Source organism: Pelodiscus sinensis, chromosome 3 (assembly GCF_049634645.1).
Source record: "Pelodiscus sinensis isolate JC-2024 chromosome 3, ASM4963464v1, whole genome shotgun sequence".
In the NCBI taxonomy this organism is placed as follows: Eukaryota; Metazoa; Chordata; order Testudines; family Trionychidae; genus Pelodiscus; species Pelodiscus sinensis.
This window is the reverse complement of record NC_134713.1, coordinates 54,063,802-54,090,909: the sequence shown is the minus strand read 5'-3', so window position 1 is coordinate 54,090,909 and position 27,108 is coordinate 54,063,802. Positions and strand designations below refer to the sequence as shown.

The following is a 27,108-nucleotide window of genomic DNA, read 5'->3' as shown; positions in this document are numbered from 1 at the left end:
CGCAGCGGCTCACATTGTCGGTCTTTTTCGCCACGGGTTTGCCGACGCTTAGCAGGTGAGAGGCGGCCGCGTGGAGCAGGCCTCGGTGGGGGGAGGGGTAGGCCCGCCCTATGTGGCTGGAACAATCGAGCGCGAGGCGCATGGTGGTTGAATGCAGCCTTGAGCGGGGAAGCTGCGGCGCGTGCTGGGGCTGGCGATAGGCAAGGGAGCCGCGAGACGATGGGGGCCCTTCTGTGGGCGGGGGGGGGTTCACAAAATGGCGACGTGGCCACGCGCTGCCCCCGGTGGGTAGCGTATGGAACCCGGACTGGGGAATCCCCTTCGCGGCGCGGGAGGGGGGGGGAGGGCTCCCCATCTGCCGGGCGGTGTGGGCCGGCCAGACGTGCGGGGGGTGGGAGCGGGGTCGCGCTCCCTAGTGCGGGGCCGCTCCCATTCCTCGCCGCCCCTTTCAGCGAAAATGGCCGCGTCTCCCGCACACGCGCCACAAAATGGAGGACGCGGCGGTCCGGGCGGAGTGAGTCAGTGACACAAAGAGCCGGGCCGGCCGGCGCTCGCCAGGCCGCATGGCCGCTCTTTCGCTCGCGGTGGGAGGGAAGCGTTTCTCGCCTTGTGTGCCCCCTCCCTCGCGGGGTGGGCGGAGCCGCGGCCCTCGAGTGCCGCCTGGGCCTAGTCGCGGCCGCCACGCCCTGCGCCGGGCGCCGCCCCGTTAGCGGCGCTCGGGCCCGGGCTCATTCCTGCCGCCTTTTCCCTGCCTAGGAGTTACCCTTGTAACGCGAGAGCGGCCGCCGCGAACCACCCAACATGGGCAAGGAGAAAACCCACATCAACATCGTCGTGATCGGCCATGTCGACTCCGGCAAGTCCACCACCACCGGGCACCTCATCTACAAGTGCGGGGGCATCGACAAGCGAACCATCGAGAAGTTCGAGAAGGAAGCCGCGGAGGTACCGCCACTAGCTTGCTTGCAGTGCAGAATGGAGGCTCAGCAGCTGGGTGTGGTTGCTCCAGGCCACAGTTGGTGAAATAGCACCTCTTTTAAACTGCTGCAGACTGTAAAGATAAATCCATCCGTCCGGACTGGGAGAAAAGACCTGACCTAAGTACAGCAGGGATTTTCAGAGTTCCCAGCCTCTGGCAGGGGTTTCAATTAGACAACACTAAGCTGCTCTGTATCAGCAACTGTTAAATCTAGGTTTTTTAAAGGCTGAGCAATACATGGCTCTTGTACCACAAAGAGCACCAATGAAAAGCATTACAACAGACTGCATCTCAAACTTGAGTGACAAGATTACCCTAGCCAAAAATTGCCCCAGGGTAAATAGTACATACTCTAGCTGTGGAAGAGATTACAGTACTATGAAAACAAGAGCTTATAGTGGACACTTGATACAGCCTTGGCTCTGCTTGGTCTAACTTTAAGAGATGTATTAAATATAATTAAGAGATTGAGGGCCAATGTGGTGTCAGGTCAAATACCAGAAAACAGATGGTATTTCTCACCAGTGATGCCAAATGTATTCAAGCCAAAGTGCTCTTAGCATTACAGAAAACTAGCTGCAATGGAAGCTCTTTACTACTTTGAGATGTTCCCACTAGCATTGGAAATAATTTAAACTGCTATAAAATAGTGCAAGATGTACTAACACACTTTTTTAAACACCTGTAGATGGGCAAAGGTTCCTTCAAATATGCCTGGGTTTTGGACAAGCTGAAGGCTGAACGGGAGCGAGGCATCACAATTGATATTTCTTTGTGGAAATTTGAAACCAGCAAATACTATGTCACCATTATTGATGCTCCTGGACACAGGGACTTCATCAAGAACATGATTACTGGCACCTCACAAGTATGTAAATGTGAATTCAGTTGGGTTTGTTATCTATTTGTGGTCCATGTAAAAAACTAATTATCCTCTTCTCCAAAGGCTGACTGTGCTGTCCTTATTGTTGCTGCTGGTGTTGGTGAGTTTGAAGCTGGTATCTCCAAGAATGGGCAGACTCGTGAACATGCCCTTCTGGCTTACACGCTGGGGGTAAAACAGCTGATTGTTGGTGTGAACAAGATGGATTCCACTGAGCCACCATATAGCCAGAAGAGATATGAAGAAATTGTCAAAGAAGTCAGCACTTATATTAAGAAGATTGGCTATAATCCAGACACTGTAGCTTTTGTACCAATTTCTGGTTGGAACGGGGACAACATGTTGGAGCCTAGCTCTAATGTAAGTTTGCATTTATTTTGTATATCAATTGAATTGAAAAGACTGCCAGAGTGAATTGTCACAATAATATGCATTTGAATGGAGATTAAATTGTTAAACTTGTCAGATCAAGGCAAGTTTCAATGTTTCACAACTTAAGATACAAAGAAGAAATACTCGTAAATATTCAGATATGTGAATAGGAAGGACACAAGTTATGTTTGTGCTGCTTTTTGTTTAGATGCCCTGGTTTAAGGGATGGAAGGTTACCCGTAAGGATGGCAATGCAAGTGGAACTACCCTGCTAGAAGCTTTGGATAGCATACTGCCACCAACTCGTCCAACTGACAAGCCTCTGCGCCTGCCTCTGCAAGATGTCTACAAAATTGGCGGTTAGTATTTTGTGTGAAGACTAGTTCTGTAAATTTGTCAGTTTGCTAGTGACATTCCAACCCTTAAACTGCAGAAATGGTAACATTTGTCAATCTTTGTATAAGTTTAAGTTGTAAGAAATAAACATCCTAGAGGGTTTTTTCTTTCAGGTATTGGTACTGTACCAGTTGGTCGTGTGGAAACTGGTATCCTGAAACCAGGCATGGTGGTAACATTTGCTCCTGTCAACGTAACAACTGAAGTAAAATCTGTTGAGATGCATCATGAAGCTTTGAGCGAAGCTCTGCCTGGTGACAATGTTGGTTTCAATGTCAAGAACGTGTCTGTGAAAGATGTTCGCCGTGGTAATGTTGCTGGTGACAGCAAGAACGACCCCCCAATGGAAGCGGCTGGCTTCACTGCACAGGTACTGTTTGGAACCATTTGAAGGTCTTTGGAATTCAGTTTATGGATTGATTCCAATTGTAATTCTCATGTCTCCTTCAAAATGAATACTTTGACATTCTTTCTAGAACATAAATTACTTTTGACTTACACTGGGAAAGTCTGATCAAACTCAGTTACTTGGTGGTTACATTAGGGTGTGGTTTTTTCCTTACAGGTAATCATCCTGAACCACCCAGGCCAAATTAGTGCTGGTTATGCCCCTGTACTGGATTGCCACACTGCTCACATTGCTTGCAAATTTGCTGAACTGAAAGAGAAGATTGATCGTCGATCTGGTAAGAAGCTGGAGGATGGTCCTAAATTCCTGAAATCTGGAGATGCTGCCATCGTTGACATGGTCCCAGGCAAACCCATGTGTGTCGAGAGTTTCTCTGACTATCCTCCTCTGGGTAAGTGGTCCTCTGAAATGCTGTATCTGTGGCATGTTCGTCCCTTGCTTTTAGTGCCTCAATTCATTTCTCTGGCATGATCCACGTTTGTGAGGTGTCAAACTTAAAGCTTCCTTTAAGCACAGTGCTCCCATAACACTTTCTATTGTGAAGGCCAAATTCCAGTTTGAATTCAGATACCTTGCAGTTTGTTTTTACTTTCTACCTATGTTGTGGGGTGGTGGTGGTGGTGGTGGTAGAAACAACCCTGAATGAGACAACCTCTATATATGAACATGACAACTTTGTATTTGTTTCCAGGTCGTTTTGCTGTGCGTGACATGAGACAGACTGTAGCTGTTGGTGTCATCAAGGCAGTTGATAAGAAGGCTGCTGGAGCTGGCAAGGTCACAAAGTCTGCCCAGAAGGCTCAGAAGGCTAAATGAAAATTCTATACATCAGCTGCCACTTCAGTCTTAATCAGTGGTGGAAGAAAGGTCTCAGAACTGTTTGTCTCAATTGGCCATTTAAGTTTAATAGTAAAAGACTGGTTAATGATTACAATGCATCGTAAAAGCTTCAGAAGGAAAGGAATGTTTGTGGACCATTTGTTTCGTGGCAGTTTAAGTTATTAGTTTTTAAATCAGTAAATTTTTTTAATGGAAACAACTTGACCAAAAATCTGTCACAAATTTGAGACCATTAAAAACAAAGTTTAATGATAAGTTTGTGTGTGGATTAATGATGCTATAGGAAAGCTATACACAATTACAATAAAATTGAAATGTATTTGGGTGAGTTAAGGTGAACTGAAGAGCAGGAATAAAAATGGAATCTCTGCTGATTGTCCTTTTAATAGTTCAGTGGGATTCATCTCTAATTCTTTTATCCATTTTTATAAGCCTTAAACATGTTGACAATCTTCCACTGCACAAATCAGATTCCCAATGTGCTGCATTCTACAGAGTAATAAATTCCTAATGTAAAAACATGGGATACAGTGAAGTGAAAGTGCCTTTCTGTGCCAAGTACAACTAGATTAGTTGGGTGTCTTGCACATAGCTGAATCAGTTTGTCAACTTAAATGCATAGGTAAGTGAGCAGTATATTCATGCACTTAGGTCACTTGAGTAATTTTGATTAGAATGTATGGAATAACTTCAGTTGACTGACTTAAATCAGTTGAAATACCAAAGAGGTGGTCTTGTCAGCAATTCCAGTTATTTTGATAAAATATACTTGGAATACTTTATGGTAACATTTGGAATCTAGAGCAAAAGTCATGGAGACTGCTTTGAAATTGCTGTCACACTTTTGTGTGAGCCTGTTGAATCTAGTTAACGCCATCTAAAAATCTTAGGAATTTTCAGTTACCTACTTAATATCTTACTCAATAAGTAAGTAAACAGTAGTTCTAGGCTTCCAAGTTTCAAAACTAGTGTGACAATGGTTCAGAGTAAATGTTAAAGGTGCATCTATACTTAAAGGGCTGGGCCTACTGGGTTTGAAATATTTTTGGCTGTTTGACATGAGCCTTCTGGGTGCTAAAGGAATCAAATCCAAACCTGCAGGAGAACTTGAAGGACTAGTTTAGTTTTTTTTCATGCTCTTATCAATTCTTAACTAGTAGGTGTGTAATTACTAGCAAATGTCTCTGCTGTATGAAATGTTATCAGTCCACTAGCTTTTGATACCCCTCAGAATAAAGTTAGTATGTCACCTTTCTCTGTACATTGAAAGCTTTCATCCTCCTAAGATGAGTGTTACTACAAACCTTACCCATTAAAATGCAGGATACTGTCACAAAGTGACCTTTGTAGCATAATGGCTTTGAAAGGTGATGGAGAAGTATCTACCTTTTACTCAAAAGTAGAAAATAGTGCAGGATGAGCAAAGCAACAAGATTTCTGGGAGCAGAACTCAGACCAAAAAGCTAGCTGATCAGGTTCAAACTGCAGGAGCAAAGGTCTGACAATCTAAAAAAACTCCCCTCCAAAAAATTCAAGAGTTGGTTAATTCTCTCAACCTATGCAAGAACCACCAGACTTTAGGTCAAAGGCAAGTTTATTTTTGTATGGTCTTGTCTACACTTAAGAGCTTGAGTTCCTTACTAAATGCCATCTTTGATTATTAAACAATTTACAGTTAACAGTCTCAATTTATGCTAGGACTGTGTTTGAGCACTACCAGATTTGACCATGTAACTAGGCTAGTTTTGCTTTTTTTGCTCTAAGAATGCTGTGGGGGAGGAAGAACACCTTTAAAAGCTATGAATATAGTCTTAGATTTTTGTAAGCTAAGTTTTGGGCTTAGTCTAATACCACAGCTGAGAGCAACATCTGCTCTGATGGGTTGGTTTCCTAAGCTATTGTCTTCCCAGCTTTTAGGCTGTCCAACTTATGTAACTTGATACTCATTTGTGCAATGCTTGATTAAAATTAGTTCAATTAGGAACAAGTTGGACTCAACCACAATAAGCCACTATTAAAATTGACTCTGCAGGGATGAGTGCCTTGTGCCTTCTTCCCCTCTTAATCAAAAACTCACTCAGAGTCTGCTCAATGTTTGAAAGCTGCTGCCTTATAGTAATAGGCTAAGCAGATATGTAAAGCCAAGGCTATGTATAAAGGACAATTTTGGGAAAAGCCAAGTAAACTGCTAATGAGCTTGTCTGAGCATGTACTCTTTTGTTCATGCATGGTCAAAGTAAGCCATATAGCAATTAGTGGGCGGAAATGTCCTGGATAAGCTATAATGCCCAACTAGGGATGTTAGATTCCATTTACGTAAGTGTATAGTCCATACAGTTTACTAACTACATGACTAGTCAATGAGGATCTCTGCAGAGTTGCAGCAGGGGTTGCTCCAGGAGCCAGCTTGGGTTAGGTTGCGCTCCCCCCCCCCCCCCAGCTCCATGTGGCACTGCTGCTTTGAAGCACCCCTTTTTTTTCCCCACCCTCTTTGCTACCTCTTAAAAGGTGGGGAGGAAGCAACTAGCTGATAAGAATTTGCTTATTGGATAGCTGACTAGTCATTCACATCCCCAGTTGGGTTTTTCCTGCTGAAATCTTTTGTCCTGGCTTGTGATAGCTACACCATGCTAAAATACAGAAGCTGAAAGATGGAACTATTGGATCTTATCCACACATGTTTTGATTACACAATTCAAAAGAATTTTCTTATACCTGCTGCACCCCTCACAATTCATTATTTACTGGCTCATTTGTTTAAGAAGCACCCACTTCCTTCAGAATGACTGACTGTAAAGCCTTCCATGGTGTGAGAGGGTGGTTGTGTACAGTGGTCAGTAAGCAGAGTGCAGGACACAGTGCATGGGCATGCTCAGCCATGATAAGGATGTGTGGGTGAATATTCCAATTTAAAAGCTCTTTTATTCTTTGGGGCTGACAGCTGTCTTAGTAGTTTTCTTCCATAACATTTAAAATATGTGAACATGAATATTTGTCAGTAACTGGTGGGTGCAACAATGGCACACATTCTAACAAGTGTACTTGACCTCAGTATTAATGCACAAGACAACACTCACTCTGCTCCTGGCTGAAAAATCTTAAATGGAACACTAGCAGTGTCTTTGCTGGCACCTCCAGGCCCTATGCCAAAACAAGGCTGCTGTTCTTTTGTTTTAAAACTGTTTGTAGTTCCCACAAAATAACTAAGTCTGAAGTAAAAGGAGACAGGGCCCTTGTTAGCCACAACTGAATATGGTTTTTCAGTTAAATGCTCATTTTACCCTGTCCAACAAAAGTAATGACCCACAGAAGCTACTTCTTGCTTACAAATCAGAAGGACAATCTTTCCCTGGTGTACCCAGAGATGTGACAGCCTCTCTCAAGACTGTAAAGAGGAAATAATTCAAGCACTTTGCCTAGGCTTACTGATGGAGAGAGGAGCAAGTGTAGGAGCACTGTTTAAGAACGTGGTTGTATGCTAACCAGGTGCCTGCTAGACCCCCATTTACAGAATGGGAAATAAATTCTATGGCACTATCACGTACAATGCTAAGTAACATAGCAGCTATATAGAGGAGAAGGGAAGAGGTACTGGTCACCCTACTGTAAAAAGCCCTGATCTCCCAGGCAGTCAACAAAACCTGCCCACCTCAGTGCTGAATGCCCTGGTAAAAGAACACTCCTGTGAAAAGAGCAAAACATCAGGAAAAATATTCAAACCAACCCAAAGGATTTGCCTGGATTTAAATCTTGGCCTGACAAATGAGTACTGGTCAGACATTCCTATTGCCCACATAATCAATGCTACATTATTTGCAAGAGTAAGTAAGATGTGTTTGCATGTCTATCAGTGCTAGGCAAGATGGTCCTTCCACTTATTCATGTCTCCACCAAACCTGCTAAAATAGCTGTAGAAACCATTGTCTGGCAAAGTGCCTTATCACCTCCAAATGCTTTTCCCAGACTCGAGCACATGGGTCAACTTGGACATTAGTTGGGTTTTGGAATCCATGTGCTTAGTTTTGGCCAGCTGGCAATTATGGATTTCAGCAATGGCAGATTGAGCAGGAGGATGAATTAACATGAGCAGCCTTCTGAGCCTCTCTCCATCCAGGTATTTAAAAAGTTATTTTGCTGGAAGAGGCTGTCTCAGAAGCTCCCTTTCCTGAGTTGGTTGTGTGCATGGACTGTTAAAAGGGTTCCTGCTACTTGTGAGACTGCTTCTTAAAACCTGCTTTATTTCAGCTTGTGGTTTGAGCTGCTGAATAATCTCAGGTCCTGTGAAGTTGGGCCTACGTACCTGCAAGCAGCCAAGATTCTGTAAAATGACTTTGCATAGAGGGAAGCCAGCTGACCCCAGGGTGCAATAGGGAGCGCAAAGAGCTCTTTCAGTTCCAGGGTTGCAGTAGTGAGAGATTGGGTGTGGCACTTCATCTGCCACCCACCCCTACACATCTACAGGGCATCAAGGTCAAGGGCTTTTTCCACTCTGGAGATCGGGTTGGGCATAGGGATTTGCCCTGTTGCCCCATGGTTTCTGCCAGGGATGGAGTTGGGGGCTTCCCATATGCTATGGCTTCTGCTTGGAATGGGGTTAGGGGCATATGCCAATTTTGGTTGGATGCATGCCTGGAGGTTTTATTATGACAATCTTTCATTAAAGATTACTTTTTAATTCATGGAGACTCCAGGCCAATCCTAGATGATTGGCACCCTACAACCCAGTGGCTAATCATGCAGGAGGCAAAAGACATCACAAGCCTATTGCTTGGAGGAACTGCACGAGTTACAGATCTCATTCTTGTTAGCTCTCGATTTGTTCTGAAGGATCTTTCCATCTTATTCCTCACCATCACTTCCACTTCTGCCTTAAAAAAACTAATCAATGCAGAAGAGTCTTGCTGTAATGAGGTTGCTTTCCCCACCCCAATAGCTGTCATCTGATGTTATCTAGTTTCCCAATTCCTGTTTTTAAATCTTGGGCTCTGATTATTAAACTGTTTATATACCATTTTGGACAGCCCAGAGTCCCTACTTACAATAAAACTTAAAAAATATTTGTTAGCAAGCCCACAGGAAGATGATGTTTAAAATGATGTTAAAAACATGTTGCCCATTTCCTTTGTAGGTGTGCACCTGCCTTAGAGGTACCGCTGGGGCTAGCTGTAGCGCCCCTTAGCCTGCCATGATCATACTGCAGAATATTGGGTGTTGCCAGTCCACATCCTCTCAGTTCCTTCTTACCACTTGTTGGTAGTCAGAGTGCCTCTCTTGCTTGTGAAGACCAAGCAGTTTTCTTCCGTAGGTTTTTAGGCCTTCTGGCCTTTGTTTGATTGCAATTAGTATTAAGTAGTTGTTTAGTAATGAATTTAGCTAATGGGTAAGATCCCCACTGGGACTTCATCCCAACATGACATGCCCTAAGTTCCTGGGTTTACACCCTGCTTGGCCTGTGGCAGGCCTATGCCTGTGAGTGATCCCCTGCAACAGTTGTCTTAAGTGCTTGGGGGAATCTCACACATCAAGGATAATTGCTGGTTCAGCAAGCACTTTTAGCTTCACACCCAGGAGGAAGAGGACATTCATCTCAGGGAGCACCTGATGGCATCAGTTCTCTGCCAAGCTTCTGAGCCTGCTATGCTGCCCTGAGTGCTATGGCCTCCATTTTCAGTGCCCGGCTCGGTTCAGCACCAGTCACTAGTGCTGAAGGTGAAGAAGCGCTTGCCAGTGCTAAAGAAGATCCAAGGTCATCCAGTAGAGAGACTAGGCCAGTTTGCCAATCGGCTCTAGAGCAGCACGAGTACCCCAGAAAGGACCTCTGAAAGGACTCTGATAAGCAGTATGAGACCACCCTGCATGCACCATCATCATTCCAGGGACACATCCAGAAAGACTACAGGTCTCTCCTCTGACATCTCAGGTGCCACCAAAAGTTATAGCTCTCCAAAAGGGCAAGGGAGTGCCGCCTGTTGCTGAACAACCCTGCAGCAGGTTGCTACCATTCTGCCAATTGCTCAAACTCTCTCTCCAGTCATAAAGACTTTCCATGCAGGGTTGACTAACAACATTCTATGACTAACAATGTTCACCCTCTCGTTGATCAACATCAGGCACTGGCAGCGTGGGACCACTCGCCTTGTATTACTAGTCTCTTCAGCACTATTCCCCTGACACTGATGGCACTGGCACTGATGGCACTGGGACTGTTCATGCCAGATCAGTGCCAGCTACGTACATGCCAGATCAGCTCATGCCAGATCAGTGCTTTCTGGTAGCCACAACCAGCAACAGACCTAGGCATCAATTGCGAAGCCCCCTCCTGTATCAACAGCAACACCATCACCCCAGTCGACAGAAGGTAGCTGCTGTGATGCAAAGGTCCAGTTCAACCTATCACCCTGGTCTCGGAGGCAGGATTGAGCACCAGTAACTACTCTAGCTTTCACAGCTGTGCAGTGGCAGCAAGGCCAGTGGCCAACACAGTGGCCATAATGGAGAGCATGAGACATGCCGGTGATGACAATACCCCCTTTGCAGCACACACCAATAGCTACATTGGAGCAAAGATCAATTGGCCAACTGGCACCATGCCCAGAGCTGGAAGCTTGCTCAAAGTTTGGGGTGTAGGGTCCAGTGCCCACCCCCAAACCTCCCTTTCCAGTGGCTGCTGAGCCCTCAGTGCTTCCACTGACAGTCAGAACCTCCTTCACGTCCCCATATGGAGGCAGTTGCAGGGCCTTCCCGGGATGGCTCTCTTCATGAATTTATAGAACACCAGGCCCTTCCCCAGGCAGGTGGTCAAGAACTTGGAGCTGGAAGTGCAAGGGTTCCCTGTCAGATGCCTTCTGGATTACATAGTTGGGAGTGCTCGTGTATTGCCTTTCCACCAGTGGCACTTAGTTCTGTTAAAGCTGAAGCAGGACAAAGTGCAGGTCAATCTCATAGCCCTGGTATGGCCTCACCAGCACTCGTTTGGCGTCTTTCTGTGGTTGGCCAGCGGCAGTTACCTCTCCATTCAGATTTGCTGTCCAAGGATCACTGGACTCTACTGCATCTGAACCTAGCATTGCTGCACCTGACAGTGTGGCTGAGTATGGACCAGCGAAAGTGCTGTGTCAGTCCAACAGATCCTTCTGGGCAACAAGAAGCCATACACCCAGGCTACTTATATGTCCAAGTGGAAGTGCTTTGCATGTTGGATCTCAAACAAGCAAGTTTGCCCTGAGGCGGCCTTGCTGCAGGTCATCCTCTGCTTCAGGCAGGTTGGTTTTTGCCACCGCATGATGGCTCAATTCTTGAAAGGTGTGGAGTGCCTGTACCCATACATCTGAGACCCATTTCCCCTTAAACCGTTAGCTTCCTGCTCCCCTCCTGCTCTTTCCCTGGAAGGCATCCCTTTTTGGTCACCAGAATGTTGGTGCAGTGGGTGTCCAAGATCAGGGCCCTCATGATGGAATCTCCTCTACAGTCTTCCACAGGGACATGGTCCAACTGTACCCACATCCAGCTTTTTTGACCAAGGTTGTTTTTCATATCCACAAGGACCAGGATATCTACTCACCAGACCTCTTTCTGAAGCCCATGCATTAGATAAAGAGCACTGGTTGTATACTCTCAATGTCAGACAGGCCATGGACTCCTAAATTGATACAATGCGACCATTCTGTAAGCTATTTGTTGCTGTTGCAGAAAGAAGAGCTGTCCAGTGTAATCCCATGTAATTTCGTCCTTGCTAAGAGCTGTTAAGAGTGCTCCTGCCAGCAACTGCAACAGCTCATTCCACTAGAGCACAGGCACCTTGGGCGGGTTTCTTGGCTCAGAAGCCAAGACTCTTAATACATCTAAAAGGCAGAGTTGCAGCGGGATTTGCTTGCGAGCCGGGAGCTAACCCTGCTGCAGCTCGCTGCTTATTGACTAATCGACCAGTCAATGGAAAATCCATCAACTAGTAAATTAGCTGATTAAACTAAATTTAACATCTCTAAGCATGAGTTGTTTGTCAGGAACACAAATGCGAGAATGGGTGAAGATAGCAACAAAAGTTCCTTTGAACTTTCAAAATAGGTCTAACTTTTCTACATAAAATTGTTGCTTAAAAACAGAGCAATAGCAGGGAAATGACATGTTCCTTTTCCAGTGAATCACAGATCAGCAAAACTCAGCTGGTGTAACTGGTATAATGCCAATGAAGCCAACAACAAAGCCCTGTGGTTTCGTGCCAGTCTAGTTTCTGGTCAATTTCTTTAAGTGCTGAGTATAGTATGCAACTTCCACCACAAAAAGTTAAAATTCAAGACTCTCAGGTAGATTGAAATTGGTATTATAACAAATGAAGTTCCACAAGATTTGTTGATGCTAGGCACTGAACAGTTCACAAGCAGAGGGGCAGAAACTCCTGAGCCTTCCAAATCCACTTGCAACCAAGTGCCAATCTCACCAATTGAGACTGTGATAATAAGTTACACATTAATACTTTGCATTACAGCAGCCCCTAGATATGCCAACAGAGGTGGTGACACTCTTCCCCCCCTCCCTCCTTGTGCCATGCATTGTACACACAGATAATAAGAGAAAATCTCTACCTTGAACAGCTTCCAGGTTAAGTGATGCACATAATATCAATCTGTATTGGGTTCTGAACCCTTATAAATTTCATTCAAGCCTCTGGGCCAGACAAAGCAGCAATATTTGTTTTTTCATATTTTGTTTGCATTTGCTCACATTTAATCTTTTTAAAAGTAACAGTCAGTTTGCAGGAAATGTCAATCTCGGCCTTTAAGTGAGGTACAGCCACAATGTACTTCATTACATGCTATTATTTTGAGTTGTTAATATCACAGTCTTCAGCACAAATATGTTACTATCACACTGCTGGATGGCTGGAGTTTAGAGATCTAGGATTTCTTCATATTGCTTAAAATTGCGCCTAGGTAACAAGATACCTTTTCCTCTTTTATAGCAGCGGAGAGTGGCGAGCCTCCTTCCCTGAGCTGACAGAGCATTGGATCTAGGGGATAGTGAATAAGCCTGCTCATTTGCAGCTTTCATACTTGAAAGGAAATACCCTTTAAGACTCCTCCTTATCCCAAGAAACAGATATCCTGGTTACTTCCAAGGGCTGGTAATCAATTCCTAAGACACTTGCTGAATGTTAAGCAATTCTTTTTTGGAAAAGGCACTATCTTTTTAACATGGAAGGAGATGGGAAAAAGGCCTATAGCTAGACATGTTCTGCAAAGCCAGTTCCAACATGGAATTTATAGCAGCGCTGTTTTCTGTTAAAAGACAATATTTATGTCCTTCAAAGATTTATAGGGAAAAACAACTAAGAGAGTAACAATGTAAACAATGATTTCCTGTGTACTAGTCCTAACATGCTTCTCTGCAGCACTATTAAGTCTATATTATGTTCCATGGACAATAGGTATTTTAAGCTCTGTTCATCCTCAGAAGTGTGTGTTGCAGCATTATAAAACTAACTGCAATCTCCAAAAACAGCATTATAAATATATTCTCCATTCCCATTGCTGTTTTTGCAATAAGTGATTTACCCCTATGTTTTCAAACAGACAAGACACACTTGTGCTATTGTTTTGACATTGGTGAATTCAGGCTTATGACAAACTCCATTCAGTTTCCCAAGAAGCCACGCAGATGAAAAAGCAGTCACTTGAAAGCTATTCCATATCTGACCTAAAAAAATGTAGTGCTGCTCTGAAAGATGCCTGCAGAAATGGCATGGGGAGAGAGGACTGTGCATTTGTCTCATATTCACTAAATAAAAAGATGTTTTGTCTCTTAAATGCCAGCCCTGCAAACTCAACCTAGAGTAAAGCTGGGGTCTTTCTCTCTCACACCTATCAGCCAGTATTAAAAGTCAAATCAGTCCTTCAGTGAAGCCCATGCAAACGCGTTGTCTTTGCTGGGTTATACAGGTGTAACCAATAGAAAGTTAACACACAACTCCATTGGTGGTGTGAAAGAACAGACAGACTCTGGGTTCCAAAGCCTTACCAGTGTTGATTATGAAGGGCTAACAAGAACAGAGTTTAGTTTTGTCACTGAAGTGAGCAAGTTTGTTGAATGAAGATGACATTCTGCAATATCACTTTTCTGAGGAAAAACAAATAATGGAGTACAACCAAACATTAAGGCTACGTCTACACTGGCACCCTTTTCCGGAAATGCTTAAAACAGAACAGTTTTCCCATTATAAGTATTTCCGGAAAAAGGGCTTTTCCAGAAAAGCATCCTGCCAATGTAGACGCGCTTTTTCCGGAAAAAAGCCCTGATCGTCATTTTCGCGATCGGGGCTTTTTCCGGAAAAAAGCCCCGATCGTCATTTTCGCGATCGGGGCTTTTTTGCGGAAAAGACTACTGGGCTGTCTACACTGGCCCTTTTCCGGAACAGTTTTCTGGAAAAAGGACTTTTGCCTGAGTGGGAGCAGCATAGTTTTTCCGGAAAAACACTGACAATTTTACAGTAGATCATCAGTACTTTTCCGGAAATTCAAGGAGCCAGTGTAGACAGCTCGCAGCTTATTGCTTTTCCGGAATAAGTGGCCCAGTGTAGACACAGCCTAAGTCTTCCCATCCTACCATGCTCTGGGGTAACCATTTCTCACTTTATATGCATGGCATGAGTGAATAGCTTCTGGAAAATAAATAAACAAACTTAATAAAAAGTGTTCCTAAGCTTCATCTCAATTTGAAAGCCAACTTTTCTTCATGATCATATTAGAAACCAGCCCTCAGATGAGTTACCTTCCAAAGTTAATTTTAAAATTTGAGGCCCAGGGGGTTGTATTTGAACATTATCATCAGCCCACTTCAGAACTGGCGACAAATATAAAATAGCAAGCATACTGAAGACAATAAGCCGAGAGTTACTGGGCTCTTGGCTTTCTAATTCTCACTAGCCTCTCACGCTGCTTGCTGCTCAACACTGGGCGAGGGAGACAGGGCGTGTCAAGGACCATTGAGTGATTTCACTTGGGCCCCCTAGGCTGTTGGCTGTGTAAGTGAAACTTATGCCATGAGGGCAGGGGACTGGACTTGATGACTCTCGAGGTCCCTTTCAGTCCTAGTATTCTATGATTCTATTCTATGATTCCTCCTCGGTCAACACCTCTGAAAAAATTGCTGAAAAAAATCACTTCTTGCCTGATATCCCCACCACCACTTTATTTTAACTCATGAGATGCATGGCATACTGATGAGCTACTTAGATTGCTGGTCACTCTAGGAGTTCATGGGGCTACTGACTTCAGCTTAACCTGATGACAGATATAGGAGACAGCTACAATGGTTTTTGGCTCTAGGTGTGCCATATCCATCTGCATACTGTCTATAGAAGGCATTTTGACACAGCCATTCTCTGGTTCCTCCTCATGAAGCACAGCTCAAGCTTGAGTTCTGAAATTTACTCTTCCCAAAAGCATTTCCCTCTGGTAAGGACTTGCCAATCCTTCTGTGCTCTGTGTTTTGCTTATTGGTCTTCACAAATCTCAGCAGGTTAAGGATGGCGGCTGGTGTAATTCCAGGAATACGGCTGACTGCTCCAATCTGTAGACACAAATAGTAATGAATCAAGTGGTGAACACCCATTCTCTAAAGCTTTCCAGTGACCCTTATTCTAGCCAGTGAATTCTAACTCCAAAATAGACACACCCAGTGTGTAATTCTATCCCAGCTCCCCGAGAAGGTAAACATTAGACACCTGTACAAAGAGTCCCTTGTGTAGACATGGACGCATATAGTGCTTAGATCAGATTCCATAACTGTTCCACCCCAGCCCCTGACCCAATGCCTCACCGTCTGGGGGCGGTTGGAGTCTAGTTTTTCTCGCACTTCCTGTGACAATGATGCATCAATGGCAAAGTAATCTAAATCCTCAGGCAGCTGGAGAGCTTCATCTCGACGTACCTCCTCTATTTCCTGTTGCTGGCTGGCTACATGGCACTCATAAATAGCTGCAGTGGGAGTTGGGGTGGGCAGAGAGGAAAAAAATTATAAAAATACAATGTATTTACAGCATAGGAGCTCTTGCTCCCAGAACTGGAATTCTGAGTAGTATTTACAAAAGTACCTAAGAAAATTAGGCCTCTAACTGTTAGGGACTAGAGAGCTTAACTCCTGTATGTGCTTTGGAAAGTTTTACCAACTCAGCTTGTAATGGGAATAAATAAACTATGTTCGTCTCACCCCAGGAGAGGCTGGTCCTTTGGGGCAACTTGCAAGCCATTGTTGGAGTGGCATGGTAGGAAAACACAGGACAGAATGAACATGGAGACAATTCCTCTAACACCCCAAGAGGAGACGAATAAGGGCCTGTCCAGGAGAGTTGATGAATGGGTCTCACGCTGTGGTAACAATTCTTCCTCCACTGAAATCCATGCAGAGATGACAGGGGTTTCTGCTCTATACTCATTTGCCACTGAACAAGCTCTAAAGCCGTTGAACAGTTCTAGTTACGGAGGACTCACAGACCTCCTACCTTCTATTTTCAACCTCTCTGCCAGTTCTCGCCATTCAGCAAACTTTTTCAGGGGCTCTGGAACAACTCGTGCCAAAAGCTCCATGGTGACCTCTGGATACTGAAGGATGTCCAGGGCACTGTGACAACAAAAATAAATTTCCACAGTTATCAAGGCCAGCAAATTACCTAGAACACGTAAGCAGCTGTTCACAGCAAGAGCCCCTGAATATAGCTTTGGTAAGGTCAGTTCAGAGATGAATGATAACGGAACCTGTCCACTTTTGGCACCACACCAGATGAGTAAGGGAAAGCAGCTTTCTGTGGAGAAGATGGCACATGGGGGTAGGTGAATAGAGAGGATGTAACTAGATAAAAGCATCTGAGGAAGCTTGGAACTGGAAAGTACCTACCGAGGGAGTTTTCAGGTACTGACCTGAAAAACAACAAAAGGAAAGATGAAGAGAGGGGAGATGAGGGAGTAGGACCACAGTGTCCAAGAACTGCTACCACCTGGCTTCATGAAATGATTTGGTGATCTCTGTTTAGCTCAGGGGTGGGCAATAATTTTTGCCCAGGGACCATTTTAAATTTTTTTTGAAGTAGCCCCGGGCCACCCCAGAAGGGGAAGGGCCTAAACATGAAGGGGGGGTGCTTCTCCCCCACCTCCAGACCATTACTGATCTGGGGGTGGGGGAGCCCCTTTGCCCCCCTTCCCACTAGGCACCATGCCCTGGAAGAGGCTTGGCATGCTCCCCCAGGCCAATCAAGGCCTTGGGACAAGGGAGTATGGGAAGCCTCCTCCCACCCTGCGAGGAGCACGTGGCACTTTCACACAGCTGCCTCGCCCTCAGGCCCTAATTGGCCCGCAGAGGTCCTATTGCCCACCCCGGTCTAGCTCATAGTGCCCACATCATCAAATCATAAACTCCTTTGCCAGCAGTCTCAGCAGAGGTGGGAAGGGCTGACCTGCATTAAAGAGGGAAGAACCTTCACACAACCAGGGAGATAGTTACTCCAGAGCAGGGTTAAGGTTCACTGCAGAGAAAGTGCTACTTTGCCACAGCCTCTTCGGTTGTTGCCTGCCTGCCACCACACCACCTCCACAAAATTAGATTTACCGAGTTTTAAAAAGTAGAGGAGAGAAAAGGGGTCTTCTCCAGAAGCACACTCTAGACAGACAAGAAAGGATCAGCTGTTGCCTTTACCTGGCGAGTGACGTTCGACCAGAGCTTATGGAAGCCTCTGGAACCAGCTTGGCCCATTTGGTGGCACTGAACTGAAGAGATTTTAGCACTGCAATTGCCTCCTCTAAAGCAGCCTCCATCCGAGATGCTTGTGCATGTCGTTGTTGGGACACACAGCCAGCTTCCTCAAACCCTTTACAGAAAGAGTGGACATGAGCGAGAGAAGGTGCACAGTCAGGGCAGTGGACATCACCAGAAGAGATTGCCTACCTCGGAGGGTGAGCCTTCTGTCCGCGTTATCAGGCCGCAGAGACATACGGAATTCCGCTCGGCTGGTGAACATGCGGTACGGTTCTTTGGTACCCAGGGTGGTGAGGTCATCAATCAAGACTCCAATGTAACCCTCTGTGCGGCTAATGATAAAAGGGGGCTTGCCTCTGACCCGCAGGCCAGCATTGATCCCAGCAATTACTCCCTGCCAGAGAGTAAAATGATCACAAATTGCTGCAAAGCCAGCACAATGGCAATCCCTGATCCACACCTGCTACCAAATATAAGCCACTAGGTCTGTATAGCACACTCCATATCACAGGAAGTGTGTGATGGTCTGTGATGCTTTAACAAACCTAGTGGTCTTTTAGAAAAGAAAAGATTCTTCACAGCCCTTCCAGAGCTCTGAGGATCCCTTCCTCATTCTCCCCTACCTAAAAGCAGGGTGTCAGGTGACTATCTTTCAGCCTCAATGCTAGGCCAGACTGCTTACAGTTATCATCTTGATATTTAATCAATCCAGAGGGGCTCAATGGTGAGCACATGTCCCCCACTCTTCTTCTGCAGCTCTTCCAGCTGCATTAGTTCATGCTACCAATGATCACACCTAAGCACTAGGGCAATAGCCTCTCGGGTGGATATTAAGATTCATTGGTATTTTTAGAAACAAAGTTTGTAGAAAAGCTGTCCTTTGCTCCTGAATGCTCTGACATTCATATGTGCACAGTCCCAGAATATATCCAAAATGCAGGCAGTGCCTAGCTGGGAACAGCACTGGTATCGCTCATAGGAGGAGAGCAACAAGGCAGCCACTGTCCGATGCAGTATATGGTTTGCAATGCTGTTCAGTAACACTAGATAGTGGGTTTTTTACTGCTAATGTTTTTCCCCTCACAGTCTACTGCTGATTGGGGTTAGAGTTCTAAGACACTGTCAATCGGTGCAGCCACTGGAGATTGTTCACATGTGCTCCCAGTCATGCTCATCAGGATTACAGCCTACACACTACCCATTTTGCTGTGTCTACACTAACAAACTTCATAGATCTAATTCATCACTGGTATGAATTCATCAGTGGTAACTGTCATGGAAGCCAAGTGCAGGCAGGATGCAGGCAGGCTGTGAGGAGAGTTGGATGGACACGGGCTATGTCTATACTGGGAAGGTGACAAAAGTGCTCTCGATATGCAAAAGTCACCGAAAGTGAAAAGGTCAGACCAGATTTCTGTCTCCCACTGTCGACATTCATTGGCCATACTGCTACCACCCTGATGACAGACAGAGCAAAGCTATGTGGGTAAGCATCCCACAATATAGTGTTGTGGGAAGGGAGAACTGATCCTTGTGTTTGTTGAGATTCCCTTGTAACTCTGTGAGCTCTCTGTCCTAAGGAATGTCAAAGTAGCACAGCAGTCTCTCTAGCCCTCCCACTACAGCAGAAAAGCAGCATTCCAATTATCTGTTTTACATTTGTTCTCTAAAGGGAGCAGCTCACTCAGCTGTCAGATACTTCCTGGAGCTTTGAAATGGGAGGGGCACATGCCTGCAGGGCAGCAGAGATCAAAACACTGAGAAGAGCCATCAAGGCAGGCACTGTAGGATACTGTAGGAATCCAGTTTCTTTCAACAAAATAAACAGCAGAGTTTATTTTGGATCTTTGTTGACAATAAAGGGAGGGGAAAAGATAAAAGTCTTTTGCAGGGGTGGAAGTTTTTTGTTGCCAAAACTGAGTGTTTTTCTGACAAAAGTTGCATTGTAGTATAAACACTCTCGCTGTTTTGTCACCAAAAGGCAGGTTTTGGTGACAAAACATGCCAGTATAAACAGGTGGCAAAGTTGTTCCCTGGGTGCTCTCCAGTGAGGACTTCACTGGAGATGTATTACAGCTCCTACGTTTGCAAATTCAGAGGCCTTTCAGGGAATATCCATTTCCCTTCTGAGTATGAAGCATACCCTCCCAGATCTGCTCACCTGAGCTGCAGCTTCTTCATAGCCTGTGGTGCCATTTATCTGCCCAGCAAAGAAGAGCCGCTGAACAAGACGGGATTCAAGGGAAGCACTGAGCTGACGGGGGTCCAGAAAGTCATACTGAACCCCATAGCCTATTATAAGCAAATCAGAAACACAAAACCAGTCAGTCACCAGAAGAAGAAATTCAAATACCCTTACCCCATTCCACACTGTAAAGTTATAAGAGTTCCCACTGAAAGCCCAGCAGGATATAATCCGCAACCCCCCACAGCAAATGCAGCAGCTTGTATGCTTTATCACATTCCCTCTGGATAGAATAGGAGAAATGTTTCTAGATACCTTTGCAATGTAGATGCAACGTAGACTCCTTGGCAACCCCTACAGAGGAAAGCTGAGAAAGGGACAGCTTACACTGGTTGGAGTGATCTGACCCTCAACTCACCTGGCTGCACCATCTTGGCTTTCTCCAAGCCACGGATGCAGGCAATCACCTGCTCCTGTAGCTCCTGTGGTAGAGTCATTGACATCCCTTGGGGGTAGATGACATTGGAATCCAGACCTTCAGGTTCCAGCCATAGCTGATGAATGCGATTTGGGAAGCGCAGAACTTTTGATTCAAGAGAGGGACAGTATCTGCAAGAGGGAATAGCCATCAGTACAGGGATGTTGGTGTAGGAAAAAAGCAATCTGTGACAAGCCTCCCTGAAACCACACAAGGAAGACCCACAGAGCTTCAGATACGATGTCAGATCACTACACAAAGATCTCTCCAGGATGCCCTATACTCACCGGGGCCCTCTTGTCGTCTCCTGTACATGGTTGTTCAGGTGCAGGTTATCATGGATGATTCGATCCACTTTGGCATTGGTGAGAGTCCGGTAGCATGAGAGCTGATCTTCTGGCTAACAGAAGTCAAGAATCACTTGGGCTTAACTCAATAATAATACTTTGCTCTTATTTAGCACTTTCCATCTAAAGACCTCAAAAATCTCTACAAATGTTACCTGACATTCATAACAGCACAGAAAGGGGGCAGTGTTGTCATACCCTCTGCACAGATGTTCAGTGATGTTAAACAACAAGCCAAAGAGCAAGTCAGTAGCAGGGAGCAGTAAAACCTTGGATTCCTTGAAACCAGGTACTTTGCTCTAATCAACACATGCCCTACCAAATCACAGCATCTCAAGGAAGGTGATGGGAATGGGGTGAAGTTCCATGGCATTCCAGATGGCCTTAGTTTCCCATCTAAGGGCTGATGTCTCAGAGAAGCTAATTTCTAAGTCACCAAGGTGAGGTAATTGGACAGCCTGACTGCATGGGTCCAACACTGACAAGACAACTTCCTCAGCCAACAGATCCCTCTCACACACTGACTTAACAGTGCACATCACAGCAATACAATGATTACTCCGAGAGCACTCTCCCAGCTCACCCCAACTGTATGTGCATTATCAGCATTCCATCTCACCTTGATCCATACAGCCTCACTGAGGAAGCTGAATGGCACAGGAGCGTTGTCAGCCGTGTGTTCCTCCAGCACATTGAAGTCAATAGAGTCTTTGGCCAGTCGAGGTGGGGTCCCAGTTTTCAGCCGCCCCACAGCAAATCCCAGTTTCTCCAAGGTCTGAGCCAGCCCAATGGAAGGCTGATCCCCTAATCGTCCAGCAGGATGCATCTCTAATCCAATGAAGACCATCCCCCTCAGGAAAGTGCCCGTAGTCAGGATGACACTCGTAGCATGGACTCTGCTTCCATCCCCTGGAACACAATCGGTTTATAGAAATAAGCACATTTCATAATAACAAGCCCTCCCTGTTTCTAGTGCTAGTGCCAGCTCACATTCTCCACTGAATTTGCGGTGCCTCTTGTCAATAAAAAGAAAACTAATGGAGACCCAAAACCAGGTGCAGTTTAATCTCTCTTCAGAGCCTTATGTTTATAACCTTCCCAGTATTCTGTCTCATCCATACCTGAGAAGACAAGACCAAGTGCCAGAGACCAGAGGAAAGCCAAATAAACTGGGGACCCAAATTTCAATGACTCTGCCCTCTCCTTCCCACCATAACTAATGACTACCCTGAAAAGATCACTTCTACAAGCCGGTCCCAGGCAGTCTTTCAGCTTCATGAGACCGTCAGAAAGGAAGTCAGTTGGTGCTACATGTGATGGGTCTAATTAGGATAACACTCAATAGACACTGTAAAAACTTGTTAGAGGGAAAGGAGTTTGTCTTCAGCACACCTGATTAATTGAACAAAATCTTCTCATACAACCTGGGACATATTCTGAATGACCAGTCAAGAGATAAAAATGTTTGTAAATCTGTTCTCCAAACTACCTAGTTCTCACATTTTTCTTTGTGATAACTAGATTGTTTTGCCCGTAATCAGCCTAAACCAGAAAGACTCCTTATCCTTATACCCAGTCAGTCAGTTTGAGGAATCAGACATGTTTACACTCATGGTCTTACTTAGAACCAAGACATAATCAACCCAATGCAACTCCTTGAGCTTCCACAACATACCTAGAATGACCCCACTGACTTGGCATTTCCCAGGACGATCTGGCTCTGGTTCCAATAGGAGAAGATCCTCTACAGATGCTTCATGAACAGTCAGCAGTGGAGTGTTAAGGATTTCTTTCTACCATGAAAGAAAGGAAGTAGTGAATGTCTATCCATACATCACTAAGATGGGCCAGCCGTCCTTTCAAAATAATATCTTAGAACCTCTTTCCAAACACATTCAGAAACAGCTTCCCTCCTGAGCTTTCCTCACCCCATTCATTTCCCACTGTCGTCAAACCATTTCACAGTACTTGTGAAACTCTCTGTCCAGGAGATCCAATCACTGCACTGTTTGGGATTTATTAAATGTAAATGAAAAAAAAAACCTAGCAGATTTTAAGGGCAGAAGGAACAATTAGATCATCTACTTTGATCTACAACAAAGGACGGTGTTTAGCTAGTTACCCTGTATTGAGTAAATAATATAAAATAGCCTGTGTTTGACAAAAGTATCTTGCAGAATGGCTTCCACTCTTGAAGGCTTATGAGATGGAGAATGTACCATTTCCTATTCCATAGTGGTTAATCATGTTCACTGTTAAAAAACTGTGCCCTTGTTCCACTTTGTTTAGTTCAGTTTCCAGTTATTGGTTCTTGTCATGTTTTTTCCACTAGTTTAAAGAGTCCTTTAGTAGCCAATGTTTTCTTCCCGCAAAGTTACTTCATCATCGCTAGATTTTGTCTGATAAGATAAACAAATTGAGCTCTTTCAGTCTCATATTGTAAGATGCTGTTTCCAGCTTCAAATTAATTGTTTTCCCCTCTCAATTTTTCAACATCCTTTAAAAAATGCAGCCTCCAGAACCGCAGTGTTATAATTAGACCAAAGTATTACTTTTCTCCCATTTATTCTGACAAGTCAAAAAATTCCCCCAGCCCATTTTGCCACATTATTTCTCTTCTTCCTTGCCACGTCATGCTCACCTGCATGTTTTCTTTATAGAGTTTTCTATCAATCTGTGCACGGAGACCCCACACAGCAAGCCCCTTACGCCGGTTGAGCACCTTGTAATGAACTCCAGACTGATCACAGATCCGAGCACACAGCCCATCCAGGGCATCTACTTCTCTCATGAGATGCCCCTTTCCAATGCCACCAAAGGAGGGATTACATGACATTTGCCCTAGATAAAACACAAGAGAGCCTTTAACGTCAGCTAATGGCTGCCCTACATTTTCTGAACTCTAGCATTTATTATTACTGTTTAACAAGAAGGCATCACAAGGCCACAATATCAGTTCTAGTATTAGATTAGTTATCTTGGCTCCTAGTCTCATACTCAGTCTACATACATCACAGAAACTACTAAAAGTTGTTTTTGCATAGCTACAGAATCCACTGGGTTCTGCCACATGTGCAGAGCTGCTAAGGGAAACAGACTGTGCACAAGTATCCTGGTGAAGCTTAGCTGTTTCTTATAGTTATCTTTCCAAGACAATGTAGTCACTCAAGCTCCTGTTAGCTAAGGACAGTGTTTCAGTGACAGCTAGTTAGACATTCAACCTGAGGTCTGGTCTACCCTACAGATTTATATGGGTACTGTTACCCAGCAGTGTGAAAAATGCACATCTCTGTGTGATGTAGTTATTCCAACTTACCCACCCCTGATGCAGTACTATGAAGTACACAGAAGTACTATGTTAGCGGGAAAGCTTATCTCATTCACATAGCTACTGTATTTTGGGGAGTCAAATTAACTATGCCCACAGGAGAGCTCTCTTCCATCAGGATGAGTGTCTTCGTATAAGCACTACAATGGCACAGCAGCAACAGTGCAGCTGCACTGATGCAGTATTTTGAGAGTATACCTGCCTGCCCATAAGATGGAATGGAAGTTATATCTACACTACCAAGTTTTAGTGCCAAAAGCTGCCTTTTGGCAACAAAACAATTAGAGCATTCACACTGTAATGCGATTTTTGTTGAGAAAAACCCCCAGTTTTGCAAAAAAAAAAACCTTCCATGTCTACTAGAGACTCTTTCTCCCTCTATTGTCCACAAAGATCCACTGTAAACTCTGCTGTTTCTTTTGCTGACAGAACTGGCTTCTACCACTATCCCACAATGGCTGTCTATACTAGGAAGGTGTGGAGACAAAAGTGGTGTCAACATGCAAAAGTTGCCAAAAGTGAAAACCAGTCAAAGCCAGTTTTTCTGCCTCCCATTGTCTATATTTCCTGGGCACGTTGCTAGCACCTTGACGATAGATAAGCGCAAAGCAAGGTGGGTAAGCATCCTACAGTGCAGTGTTGTGGGAAGGCAGAGAGGATTCCTTCCTAGCTCTGTGAGCTCTCTGATGAGGAATATCAAAGCACCACAACAGTCTCTCCAGCCACCCCCTGCAGCAGCTGTCTGCCTGCTATTGAGTTTCTAGTGCAGGACAGAACAGAAGCATTCCTACAATTTTTTCTTTGTTCCACAAATAGAGCAGCTCACTCAGTTGTCAGATACTTCCGACAGCTTTGAAAAGGAAGGGGCACATGCCTGCAGGGCAGCAGAGATCACAAAACATTGAGCAGAGCCATCATGGCTAGCATTATGGGATACTGGCAGAAGCCAGTTCTCTTGACAAAACAAACAACAAGAGGCCACACTGGCTCTTTATAGACAAGAAACGAATGGGAAAAGGCAAAAGTCTTTTGCAAAAGTGGAATTTTTTTGTCACCCTGACTGGGTGTTTTTCCCAACTAAAGTTGCATTATAGTGTGTACAGCAGAGGTGGAGAGCCTTTTCTGGGTCAGGGGCTGTTGACCTCAAGAAAAATCAGTTGGAGTGCTGCACACAAGTGAGAAGCAAATACAAACAAGCTCTCACTGACATGGCCCCCGTCTGAGAAGAATACTCTTCACACATTCCCCTTGCACACCAGAGCCTGGGGAGAGGGGGAGCCCAGCCTAGTAGATTGTGTGTGCTCCAACCCTGCGGTGAGGTGACAGGGGAGAGGGGAAGAGGGAAGGCTGAAGTCTAGGTCCAGTGCAGGTTATCCAATGTTGGCCCTAAGTCTTGGAGCTGGATCCAGGCAAGCTGGGGGCCACATCCAGCCACCAGGATTTAGGTCTCTCAACCCTGGTGTACGCTCTCATTATTTTGTAAACAAAAGGCAGTTTTTGGTGACAAAACATGCCAGTGTACACAAAGCCAAAGCCTACCCTGATGGCTCTGCTCAGTGTTTTGTTCTCTGCAGTCCTGGGGGCACGTGCCCCTCTCCTCTGGTTTATTGGAATGCTTTTTGTGGCAGAATAACTGCTGCTGAAGCAGGCAGGGGACAGGCTGCTGTTTTGACGTTCCTCAGCACACAGAGCTACTCACGATGCAGCTCCCAGCAGCTGAGGATGCTGTGGGAGAATTCATGGGGAATCCCAAAATGTGCAGGGACAAGTTCTGCCTTCCCACAACATTGCACTGTGGAATACATACCCACATAGTTGATGATGGTGCCCCCAATGTGGGCATGATCTGTGGACGAAGTGAACAAGCATGAACACCCTTTGGCAATTTTTGTTTTGTTGACTTTCAGGAGTCAAGGTAAGTTTTGTCAACAAAACATGGTAGTGTAGACATACTCGCGTTCTAGGTAAGGACATAAATCAGAGCAATGAAAAACATCTACCTTTTGTGATTATGGCCACATCTACACTATGGGTGCCACTGCGCTGTAGCTATGCCATGACAGCAGTATAAAGGAGACCAATGGAAAGTTCTCTCCAATGTATGAATTCCAGCTCCCAATGAGTGGCAGCTAGTTTATGAAGGAATTCTTCCCTCCACCGTGGAGCCACTGCCCTCGGCCACATGCCCCCTCCCCCCAAGCGATGCAGCAATGTCGAGCTACAGTGAAAGGGAAACCAGGCCGAGGGCTAGCAATGGACGTGCCCGACTGCCCCACAGCACCGAGGGCCAGGAATGCGCTCCCCGGGCTCCCCACCATCAGCCGGGGCTGGGGACCGAGCGGCCACAGCGCAGCAGAGGCGGCTGACGCGGGCCCCGGAGGGCGCGGTTACCGATGGTATCGGCCTTGTGCGTGAGGAGCAGCGTCCGGGCCCCGGTCCGAGCCGCCGCTGCCGCCGCCTCCGTCCCGGCGTGGCCCCCGCCGATAACGAGAACATCCCAGCAGGCCGCGGCGCCATCGCTCCCCGCGCGGCGGCGCCAGGGCAACGGGTCGGGAGGCAGCGCGCGGCGGAGGCAGCGGCGGAGCAGGAACATGGCAGCGGGACCAAGCGCCGGAGGGGCGGGGCTTCTCTGCAGTCAGCGGCGCGATGCACCGCGGCTCCGGCGTTCCACCGGGCTCCCTCTGGGCGACGCCATGTCTGTGGCGTTCTGACCCCGCCCCGAAGGTCGCCGACAACGAGCGGGCGGAGCAGGAAGCAGGGACCATCGCGCGTCGCTCCTGCACTGGAGGCCTGAGGGAGAGGAGGTCGCTCCGCCTCCCCCGCCCGCGGAATTTCCGAGGCTGAGCGTCACGTGACCTGACAGCGTGTGGCTGTGGAGAGAGAGAGAAGCGCGGGACCCCGCCTTTCCTCCCCATGCAGTGACTGCCTGGCTGGCAGTGTCTGACGTCAGAGGCTGGGCCCTATCGATGGCCCACGAGCTCCCATGGCTAGCAGGGCTGGGGGCTCGCCTGCCCCTCCCCCAGGGGATCGAGCTGCCATGGCGGGGGGGGGGGGTTAAATGTGGGGGACACGTGCTGCAGAGCCGGGGGGGGGGGGTCGTTGCTTTGTTGTTTTCCCCAGTAGGTTAGAAACTGTGGAGCCCACAGTG

The 27,108-nt window shown here is 45.9% G+C and overlaps 2 protein-coding genes across 2 annotated transcripts; one reads left to right on the top strand and one right to left on the bottom strand.

Moving 5' to 3' along the window:
• The first annotated feature begins 26 nt into the window (after positions 1-26).
• Positions 27-4,134, top strand: EEF1A1 (eukaryotic translation elongation factor 1 alpha 1). Its single transcript, NM_001286922.1, is given in 8 exon segments — positions 27-55; positions 757-945; positions 1,668-1,847; positions 1,926-2,222; positions 2,443-2,593; positions 2,744-3,000; positions 3,196-3,430; positions 3,731-4,134. Coding segments are annotated over 7 exon segments (1,389 nt in total). The 5' UTR covers positions 27-55; positions 757-801; the 3' UTR covers positions 3,856-4,134.
• On the bottom strand, positions 3,903-26,742 carry MTO1 (mitochondrial tRNA translation optimization 1). The gene is made up of 12 exons (XM_006129889.4): positions 26,352-26,742; positions 23,274-23,473; positions 22,308-22,425; positions 21,252-21,541; positions 20,573-20,685; positions 20,226-20,416; positions 19,784-19,914; positions 17,812-18,016; positions 17,563-17,734; positions 16,376-16,494; positions 15,694-15,851; positions 3,903-15,444 (listed from the first exon to the last, which is right to left on the bottom strand). The coding sequence occupies exons 1-12, from the start codon at positions 26,551-26,553 to the stop codon at positions 15,268-15,270; spliced, it is 2,076 nt and encodes a 691-aa protein (XP_006129951.2). The 5' UTR covers positions 26,554-26,742; the 3' UTR covers positions 3,903-15,267.
• Between the last annotated feature and the right edge of the window lie 366 nt (positions 26,743-27,108).

What these genes read in the sequence shown, in the direction of transcription:
- MTO1 (XM_006129889.4), bottom strand. Translation starts at nt 26,553, where the DNA reads ATGTTCCTGCTCCGCCGCTGCCTCCGCCGCGCGCTGCCTCCCGACCCG. An exon ending in AGTCAGTGGGGTCATTCTAG is followed by an intron (nt 21,542 to 22,307) that starts GTATGTTGTGGA and finishes ATTGTGTTCCAG; the next exon opens with GGGATGGAAGCAGAGTCCAT. An exon ending in AGCCAAGATGGTGCAGCCAG is followed by an intron (nt 19,915 to 20,225) that starts GTGAGTTGAGGG and finishes TGCTTATAATAG; the next exon opens with GCTATGGGGTTCAGTATGAC.